The 10,474-nt window shown below is 40.6% G+C and overlaps 1 protein-coding gene across 1 annotated transcript; it reads right to left on the reverse strand.

Annotated features, from left to right (window-relative positions):
- Positions 1–665: 665 nt before the first annotated feature.
- On the reverse strand, positions 666–7,115 carry LOC149313062 (large ribosomal subunit protein eL34). The gene is made up of 5 exons (XM_089525988.1): positions 7,097–7,115; positions 4,278–4,347; positions 4,087–4,186; positions 2,180–2,283; positions 666–794 (listed from the first exon to the last, which is right to left on the reverse strand). Exons 2-5 carry the CDS (start codon positions 4,340–4,342, stop codon positions 710–712), a joined length of 354 nt encoding a protein of 117 aa, XP_089382114.1. The 5' UTR covers positions 4,343–4,347; positions 7,097–7,115; the 3' UTR covers positions 666–709.
- Between the last annotated feature and the right edge of the window lie 3,359 nt (positions 7,116–10,474).

Genomic DNA, 10,474 nt, shown 5'->3' on the forward strand with positions numbered 1-10,474 from the left:
ACTTTTCCTAACTAGCAAGGTGTTGTATCAAAATGTAGTCAAATGCTATTTTGTTATATACCTTGTTTTTTAACCTCATCCAATTGAGAAATGAACATGCTACACATTCCAAAAAGATAAGGATTTTTTTTTTTTGGCAGTCATCATCCTTTAAAATCGGTACATGGTCTAATAACTTCTTTAAAATAGGTTCTTACTTACTGGAAATTTTAATGTTTCCTAACTATAAAGCCAAACAAGATATAAAAGTACATCCTCAAAAATATACTTTCAGCATAAAAAGGAAAGAACAGCAGCTTGCATAACCTTTAATTTTGTATTTTTCACAATTCTCAAACACACACACACACACACCCTGTTGAGCTGGCTTAAAAAGACGTCAAGATTATGGTAGTACTGGAATATAAGTACAAGGCTTGACAAGTTCATTTCAGAATGTAGGGGGAAAGGTTTTCATTATTATGTAGGCTGTACTCTATCCTCAATAAATAAATCCTCTACCTGCTCTCTGATTAAGCTAAGTTGTGGTTCACAGGCCAGTCACTTCATTCCACTGATTTACTTTCTCTTCCATCGCATTCTGGTGGCATGAGGGTTTTTTTGCTATCCATAACAGTTTCCAAAGTCACACAATCTCCACCCCCCAAAAAGCACACTACATGGGGAAAAGTTAGATTTTCATTTATTATTAGGCAGACAATACAAATAATCACTTTGATTTCTGACTCTGTGCTTGGGCCTTCAGCACTTTGACAACAATTTTCTGTTCTTCGATAAGGAATGCTCGTTTGATCCTAGGAGAAAAAACACACTAATCATTTCAACATCATGCATTTGTCTCATAACACAGGACACTTTCAGACAAGTCTCCACAATACTCAGACACAAGCCCTTTACTTGCTTTGCTTCTCTTCCTAGCATAAATTCATCTTAATCAACCACTTCTTGATTTGATCAAACTGTGCCCACAAACAGGAAATTCTGTAGTGTTTTAGAGCAACACTTAAATATGGAAGGGGAACAAGTGAAGAAAGGATCAGCAGAACATTCATTGAATAAAGAACAATAGTAACTTGAACTTACACAGCTGCATGAGTCAAGTATTGTTTTCATTATTATTTTCTGTCTGTTATGAGGCAATTGGGTGTCACTGGCACCCTCAGGATTTTGGCTTAGGTGCACCACATAAGCCATTTTAAAAGTACATTAGTGATCAATTGCCAAGAATGGACTTTTGTGTTCCCGCTGATTTTCATATGGACTACTGCTGTTTTACAGTGGTTCTGTTCCTATCTACTAAATGGATTGACTGACAGTACTTGAAGACTGTTATCTAACTCCTGCCGCATCAATTATACTGTGCAGTGCCCCAAAGTATTAATTTGTTTTAAGTGTCAATGAAAATTTGAAGGTACCGGTCCATGAGCCATCAACTATTACCCTCTGGTAAATTGTGTGTGTGTGTGTGTGTGTGTGTGTGTGTGTGTGTGCGCGCGTGCTGTATTAGTTACTGGCACATAGATGAAAAATTCTCCCCCATGCCCCCAATCATATAGCTTAAATACTGATCTGTGTTATAACAGGCCATGCATAGAGTAGATTGGAGATTGATTTATTTGATTCATATTTCACTTTTCCCCTAGCATGGATCAAGCAGTTCTGGTGATTGAAAATAGTGGTATGCTGGATGAAATCCCATCCACTGAAGGTGCATTCTGTTAAGATGGAAGCAATGTGAAAGATTCAAAGGTTTGGGAATTTATTTCTCATTGTTGGAGCTGCATTTGTCAGGAAGAAAAACTAGTTTTGGATATTCCTAGATTTATCATCAGCACTGGAGGCCAAAATGATCCCCATGGCATGGAGTAGCTTTTACCAGCTGCTGGTAAAATAGTCCTTCAACAGCGAGAGCTTAGCAACTGCATTCCAGTCCATATACTGGTAATTTTGTTATTATAAGAATTATACTGGCTGTTAATCTGTAGTCACATAAAGCTCTACAAGTTAGGATCAGCTTGTCTGGAATGCTGCCCTCCTCCCCCCTGAAATCTTTGGGGATGGAAAAGGACTTGCTGGTTTTAGAGGTTTATTATTTCTTAGTCTGTTAACCACTCTGAAATTTTTAAAATAGCAATGGGGGGGGGGGGAGCACATGAGGTTCAGTAGAAATGTCCTTTACCTGTCACGAACACACTTTGCACACATGGAACCACCATAGGCTCTGCTAACATGCTTCTTTGTTTTGGACAGCCTCATAAGAACTTTGGGGCGAACAGCTCGAACCTGTGAGAAATGAAAAGAAATTCCTATAAAAATAGCCCAAAGCTTTTAAGATTTGCAGTCTGAAGTTTATGAAAAGGTGATCAAATGAAGTGTTGGTTTTGGTTTGTACACCATCAGCTGTTGCTTCTTAGCCTAAATCCATCACTTTCAGTAAGTTTGTTTTGTTATCTTAAAAGAAGCACTGCCAAATAAATGTAAGAGTAACTACGTACATTTTATTTAACTTCAGTGACTTTAACATTTTATGATTTTTCCATGTTTTATAACTAATCATTCTTCCTAACTTAGTGGGAACAAGAAAATGTGGAGATGTTAGCACTATTTTTTTATCTTTTCTGTGAACAAGTAGCAATGAAAAACTATAAGTTTGCGCTCTAATATACAGTCATCTTCAGCAATTCTTTATCCATGGATTCAACTATCCATGGCTTGAAAATATCCCAGAGAAATATATAAATATCAAAAAGCAAACCCTGATTTTGCCATTTAATATAAAGCACACAATTTTACTATGGCTTTGTATATAATGAGACTTGAGCATCCACAGATTTTGTTATCCACGGGGGTCCTGAAACCAAACCCCAGGGAATACCAAGGACCCACTGTAAACCCATGGACCACAGCTTTCCAAGAGTTGAAGGGAATAAATCTATTGCTATTAAAATTATGATTCTGTAGTGTGTTTCCTAATGCAAAACACTAGGCAGCGCACAACAACAACACTGCAGGCTGATTATTTTTGAGCGACACTTCTAATAAACTTAAATGGCAACAATAATTTCCTCTCCTTTGTAAATGGGTATTGTTTCATTAGAATTCCAGAAATAACTGGATGGCAAAGTAAATAAAAGCACTGCTAAAAGAACTGGCTGAGAAACGCTTTATACAGAGCCTAAGCTTTTATGTTCCGTTTTTTGTTGTTGTTGATCATTATGATTTAAAACATTTTTTTCTTTTATGTCTTCCTAAATTTAAAAAAGGAGGGTTTTAAAGCAAAAAGGTATGGGTTTTCACATAGCCCAAAACAAGGGAATTCAGACCAGAGATCAATTCCCCACATTTACATTTAAAACTTGTGTACATTGATGGTTCCTTGTTGTAGCCTAACATCATCCCTAAGAAAACATAAGCTGTACAATCTAGTATTTGATTTGCTAAAGAGAGAGAAAAAAGTCTGGTTTATATCCAGAGTTATAGTTGTGGGATTGTACTGCACAAAAGCATGACACTTCAGGCCACGTATCACCCCTGACGCACACATTTTAAACACAGGCAACCATAATTCCAATTGTCACACCAAGTTAAGACAAACTACATCAGTCTGATATTGTGGCCAAACTGTTGTCTCAGCTTCCTTCCTGGGAGCGGGTTCACCTCAAACCATGATTTAGTTTTAAAGAAAAGTATGGGTCTCTCCCCACCTGACAATGAAATCCTATCTATGTGGTGTTTATACTTGATTTTTCTGGAATGATTAATACAATACAATTACAATGGCCCATGTGCAAACTGAAGCAGACAGAATTAGTACTAGCTCCAAACTGCTACTGCAAATACAGTGCCTTGTTATCTAAGCACAATAGTGCATCACACAGAGAGCTGGACAATATGCTGAGGGAAACACTTGCAATGAACACAAAAAACAATTATCTATAAAATAGTTTCAATACTCATCATCACAAAAAACCGAAGCTAATCAACTCAGGAATCACATCTATCAGATTTTCCAATATATTTCACTCAGTACACTATTTGTTTTTGTATGTGCAAATCGTTAACACAAACTAAACCAAACAGACTTACGCCACGAAGTCTTCCTGGGCATACACCACACGCAGACTTTGGTGCCTTGCCTACTTTCTTCGTATAAAGGTAAACAATCCTGTTTCCTGGTGTTCGAGACCTGTATGGAGCAAGCAAACATTAATTTAGCCAAAGTGTCACAACAGAAAGGAAATCAATTCAAATTCAAGATTTACCAAGATCATACTTACAGCCTCGTCTTATTAGAGGCTGTGTTATAGGACAGCCTACGGCGGTATGTCAGGCGCTGAACCATTTTTTCTGTACAACAAAGCAAAACAAATATACTGTAAGAAAACAGTTAAGATTAAAATATAACTTATTTTCCTCAACAGCAACAACATCTTTGGCAATGTTTATTTTTTTACTTTGTCTTTCACATTACGTAGACATCTAGAAGGCAAGCACAGAGCAAAAGCATAACTGGCCCATGAACTGGGTTTCATTGTGGATATGGGCTTCCCAGTTTTAAACCCTACATGCTTTGATTTATATATTCCTGTATAGCAGGGGGCTGGGCCGGATAGCCTTTGTGAGCTCTTCTGACTCTATGGCCTGTTACAGACTGCCAAAATAAAGCTGCTTCGGGTCTCTTTGGAGGTATGCTGTTTAAATGATGCATGCATCCTAAGAATCCGGAAGCTGCACCAAAGCTGCACTCCAGTGCTTAGGAATGGAGTGTGGCTTTGGCGTGACCTCCGGACTCTTAGGACCCATGCATCATTTAAATAGCATACCTCCAAAGAGACCCGAGGCAGCTTTATTTTGGCAGTCTGTAACAGGCCTATGATTGTACTGGACTACATTGCTTGTCTAAATGTTTCAGCAAATTCTCAAGTAGGCAATTTTAGAGAAGAATGGAACAACATTTTACAGAGGCATACCTGCACCTTAATGGTAAACTTGATATAGTAAGAAGTGCTGCTATAACTAAATATCAGCTTTATTTCAGCGTATTTTTCCAACATAATACCATCCCTTTAGTGCCACAGTTTGTTATTAAAATGCATGACTGATCATAATTGACATTCTTCTAAAAAGATATGCATCTTTGGAGATATCCTCCATTATCCACAAAATACACCTTAACAGTGAAGCTTGGGAACTCCAACAAGGGTTCAGAGAACTTCAAAACAGGAAGCAAGGATCCAGATGGTTGAACCCCCAAGAATTATCCCCTTGTGTGTTAAATTGTCCCCAGCCACCATGGACAACTACCAGGCTAGCTGGGGGATATGGAAGTTGCAGTCCAGCACCACTATAGAGAAACTAGGGCTGAGGAAGACTGGTCTACACAGTACACTGTCACTACAACAACAATTAAAAGGCACTTGCGATCTCCCAGAGACATCCAATTTTTTAAACTGAATGCAGCACAAATACACAACCAGTAACGCTTCAAGTTGCACCTGTGAGTAGATACTGTTGGCATGACACACTTTTTTGGGTGTCTTCCATGAAGCATCTCCAGCTAGATACTAGCAGCTAATTCCCTAAAAGAGTTGTTTGTGCAGACTTTTGCTGGGCTTTACTAAATTACTAATATGAGCAAACTACTGTAAAAGCAAAAATTTATACCCAGTGTAGTAAAAACAAATGCTGTGGTCAACGTCACAGCTTCTGCAACCCTGAGAAGAACACAAACAAGTTACTGGCCGCAAAAATAATCCAGTTTGACACCACTTTACCTGCCACAGCACAATACTATGGAATCCTGGGATTTGTAGTTTATTGTGGCACCAGAGCTCTATGACAGAGAAGGCTAAGTGTGCCCCAAAATGAGAGTTCCTAGAATTCCCTAGCCATTAAGTCATGGCAGTTAAAGTGGTGTCAAACTGGATTATTTCTGCAGTGTGGATACAGCCAGTAACTGCCAAGAAGACCTTGGATGTGTGTCAAAGGAAGAGGGAAGAATGCTTGTGTGTTGTCTGATGCTCACTTAAGCCCTATAAAAACTCAATGTTTCAACAATGAAGTTGTCCACTCTTGACTTCTTGGGTGGAGAAAACTGGACAACTGTTATGGGACTAACTTGACCTAGCCAATGCTGCGTGTGTAGTTTTTACATCTATGCAGATGCAGGGCTCAATCCAGCTCTGTCTCCTGCTTGGACAGATTGCTGTTTATGCCTCCAAGTCATTTCCGAATCTATCATGGGGTTTCCCTGGCAAGGTTTGTTCAGAGGAGGTTTCGCAGCTGAGCTGGGATTCCACCACAACAACCCACAAGTGAAAGGCACTTGCGCTCTTTTCCCAGAGCCGTCCAATCTTTTATACTGAACGCAGCACAAATACACAACCAGTAACACATCCAGTGTACCAGTGTGGTCTAGTGATATGAGTGTTGCACCCTATGACTCTGGAGGCCAGGGATCGAATCCTGGCTCAGCCATGGAACCCACTGGGTGCCCTTGTGCAAGTCACACTCTCTCAGCCTCAGCGGAAACCAAACTTGCGAAGAAAACTCCACAACAGGGTCTAGGTTGGAAACGACTTGAAGGCACACAAACACACACTTCCAGCTGTGGCTGTTAAGGAGGCAAAACCTGTATGGTTTGCAAAGTGAACGTGTAGTAGAATGGTTAACATTCCCAATTTGGCAGGGGTTGGGCTGGACGATGGCCCTTGCGGTCTCTTCCAACGCTATGATTCTATAAAACTATAGTGCTCAAACGAGAGCAAAAGTTGTTATCCAAGTCAGGTCAAATGTTCTGTAATGGAACGTAAACAAATGTTGGCAACAACAGTGAAACTCTAGAGAGCAGCGCTTGGCTCTCTAGGCCCAAAGGCCTCCTTGAAGGCAGGAAGGCAGGGAGGGAGGTAGGCTTCCTCTTCATGTCCTCCTTTCCCCCCTTCTCTCCCGTTCCTTAAACCCCAAACCGGTTCCATCTTTTGCCCCAAAGTCCCCGCTCCCCCATGGCTCCCCTTCAGGCTCCCCCAACCCTTTTATCCCACCGGATGGAAACGGATTCAAACCACACTCCAGACAGAGAGGAAGAAAATGGCCTCACCAGCAGCAGCAGCCGACGCCGGAAGAGACAGATGGACCCGACTTCCGGCTCAAAGTTGAAAAGCGTACGGAAAGAGCCGGAAGTGACTTGGCGCCGTCTCACGGGCGCCGCCATGTTGTACGGCAATCGGAAGGCCTGGGTTGTTGCTAGGCAACGGGTGGAGATTTATGCTTGGAGGTTTTTAAAAGCATGATGTAAAAGTTCCTATTGGTCCTTGAGCCCCTTCATTGGGAGGAAGGCGGGGTATAAATAAACATAATAATTAATAATAATAATTAATGATGATGATGATGATAGCCAGTGTTATAATAAAGGAGCAGTTAATGCCCGTCTTGTTATTCAAAGGCGCTTTTGTAAACCTTTTCCTTTAACACAGTGGCTCCCAAAGTTTTGTCTTCCAGGGTTTTGGGCTGTTGTTTTTTTTAACTTCAACTCCCAGAAGCCCCAACCAGTCAGGAATTCTGGGACCTGAAGTCCAACACATCTGGAGGACCAAAGTTTGGGAACCACTGCTTCAAGAGAACTAAAGAAGGGCCTGAACACACTGCAGAAATAATCCAGTTTGAGACCACTTTAACTGCCCTGGCTAAAAGCTAGGGAATTCTGGGAACTGTAGTTTTGTGACACATTTAGCCCTTCTCTGTCAAAGAGCTCTGGTGCCACAATAAACTACAATTCCCAGGATTCCCTAGCACTGAGCCAGGGCAGTTAAAGTGGTGTCAAATTGGATTGTTTCTGCAGTGTGTATTGGGCCTTCGTTAATTAATAACATGATATATGAGTTCAGTGCACTTAAGTACTGAAGTGCTGGGCTAATGGAGTATTTCTCATACCACTCAAATGCAAAATCATGTTTACAAACTGACTCCCTGCCTTCAGATTGCCATCCTTGGGAAACATAGTCCAAGGACATGTGCATGTATTGGCATTTGGACACTGGTCTTCAAGGATGCTAAAATTAGCATGTTAAGTTTTGCACTGCTTCTTTGTCATTCCCCCCACCCCCCTTTGGAGGCTCTAATCCTAAATGCATTTATTGGAGAATATGCTTCATCTTTTTCTCTATTTCTTTCATAATATCCCTTTAGCATCAAATGCAGATTCTACCCAGACCTGAACTTGCATCACTAGATTCAAGCCAAAAATGCTAAGCATTATACCAGAGAACTAGTATCACGGCTGAATGTTGGTTGAGGATTCTGGGACACTTGGACAAGTCACACTCTCTCAGCTTTATAGGAAGGAAAAGACAAATTTTCTCTGAATAAATCTTGCAAAAAAACCACAAAACAAAAACCTTCTCTCAATGAGGTCTCTGGGTACAGTTGTTCTGTTAAAATAATCCAACAGAAATTATTATGTATTCAGTTGTATTGTGAATTTGTGATGCCAAATTATTTACAAGTGTTCTCATCAAAATTATTTACAAGGAAAGTTTCAAATCTGTTTTAATATAACGTCCAGTAACACTAACTATGGTCCAAATCACACTGCAGAAATAATCAAGTTTGAGACCGCTTTAATTGCTCTGGCTCAATGCTAGGGAATCCTGGGAATTGTAGTTTACTGTGGCACCAGAGCTCTTTGACACAGAAGGCTAAATGCCTCACAAAACTACACTTCCCACAATTCCCTAGCATTGAGCCAGGGCAGTTAAAGCGGTCTCAAACTGGATTATTTCTGCAGCATGTTTTGACCCATGATCCCCTTTACATGGCTAATCTGAAGGAAATCTTATTGATTTCACTGGGTGCTTATTCCTAGGGGGATGCACAGGGGATTATAGATTAAGTATGTGTTATTAATCCCTCTCCTTTTGGATTTATTCTTTATTCTGTAGTGAATATTCTCGTATAACTCTTTATATGAAAAAGCCAGCATGACACAACAAATTAATATAAAACAGTAAGTGTATATATAAAACAAAATAGTTCAACTGCCTTTGACTATTGCTAAAAAAAGAAAAAGAAAATTTCAGATGGGAAATTTCCAGAGAAGTTTCTTTTGGGGGCTGTAATGCCAAGTATCTTCCAGCCAGCTTGGCCACTTGCTTTGATAAAGCAATAAAATGTGTGTATATGTGCCTTCAAGTTGCTTGCTGATTTGATCCCATGAATTTCATAGGGTTTTCTTAGGCAAGGAGTACTCAGAGGTAGTTTTGCCAGTTCCTTCCTCTAAAATATAGCCTACAACACTTGGTATTTCTTGGCAGTCTCCCATCCAAGTACTAACTAAGACTGACCCTGCTTAGTTTCCTAGAAGAGATGGAATGGTACTGCTCTCAGGGAGGGAAATTTTTCATCCTGTTTAAAAGAAATGATGGTATGACTATTTCTAAAACAGCCTTCCCTGGACCTCCTGGACCTAAACAACTATACAGTAGTATCAAATCAAAGGGTGTTGCATCCCAATTCCAGGCAGTCTTGGAAGATACAAGTTATCCAGACCCTTTTAAAAACACCTTCAAAGAGGATACAGAGTTGAGACTGCTATGGTCATCTTCGTGTATGATCGCCTGAGCACTGGCTGGGGAAATGCTTCTGGATCTCTCAGCGGCATTCACTACCATTGAGCATGGTATCCTTCTGGAACGCCTGGACTGGATCTGAGAATTGGAGGCACTGTGCTTCAGCGGTTTTAGTCCTTTCTCTCCGACAGGTTCCAGATGGTGATGCTTGGGGATAGCTGCTCCTCAAAACAGGAGCTGTTATATGGTATACCACAAGGTGCCATCCTATCCCCAATGCTATTCAACACCTACATGAAACCTGTGGGAGACATCATCTGGAAGCATGGGGTGGGATGCTATCCATATGCTGATGACACTAAAATACATTTCTCCATGCTTTCAAATACAACCTGAACTAAGGATAGTGTGTCTTCTCTGAATGAAGGCCTGTAGGAGGTTGTGGGCTAGATGAGGAAAAAACAAATTGAAACTGAATCCAGACATGACAGAGGTGTTTACTGTCAAGGGTCCTAACCTGGGTTTGGAGGTATGTCAAACAGTCCTGGATGGGGTTCCACTCCCCCTTGAAGATGGTGTTTGCAGCTCCAGGGCGCTTCTTGATCTGTTGCTCCAAATCACAGCTTAGGTAGATGCGACAGCCAGAAGTGCTTATTATCTGCTTCTGCTGTTATGCCAGCTGTGCCCCTACCTAGATCTGGAGGATGTAAAGTGGTAGTACACATGCTAGTAACCTCAAGGTTGGACTTTTGTAATGCACTGTACATTGGGGTACCTTTGTACCAAGTTTGGAAAATTAGGTTAGTTCAAAACAGCAACAAGACTGGTTACTGGGGCATCCAATATGTTCATATCACATTAAAACATTAAAATCACTCCACTGGGTTCCAATTGGTTTGCGGAAAAGGTAC

Source organism: Sceloporus occidentalis, unplaced genomic scaffold (genome assembly GCF_023333645.1).
Source record: "Sceloporus occidentalis isolate IW3139 unplaced genomic scaffold, rSceOcc1.0.p SCAF_5, whole genome shotgun sequence".
NCBI lineage: Eukaryota > Metazoa > Chordata > Lepidosauria > Squamata > Phrynosomatidae > Sceloporus > Sceloporus occidentalis.

What these genes read in the sequence shown, in the direction of transcription:
- LOC149313062 (XM_089525988.1), bottom strand. Translation starts at nt 4,342, where the DNA reads ATGGTTCAGCGCCTGACATACCGCCGTAGGCTGTCCTATAACACAGCC. An exon ending in GCCTCTAATAAGACGAGGCT is followed by an intron (nt 4,187 to 4,277) that starts GTAAGTATGATC and finishes TGCTCCATACAG; the next exon opens with GTCTCGAACACCAGGAAACA. An exon ending in GCAAAGTGTGTTCGTGACAG is followed by an intron (nt 795 to 2,179) that starts GTAAAGGACATT and finishes TTTTTCTCCTAG; the next exon opens with GATCAAACGAGCATTCCTTA.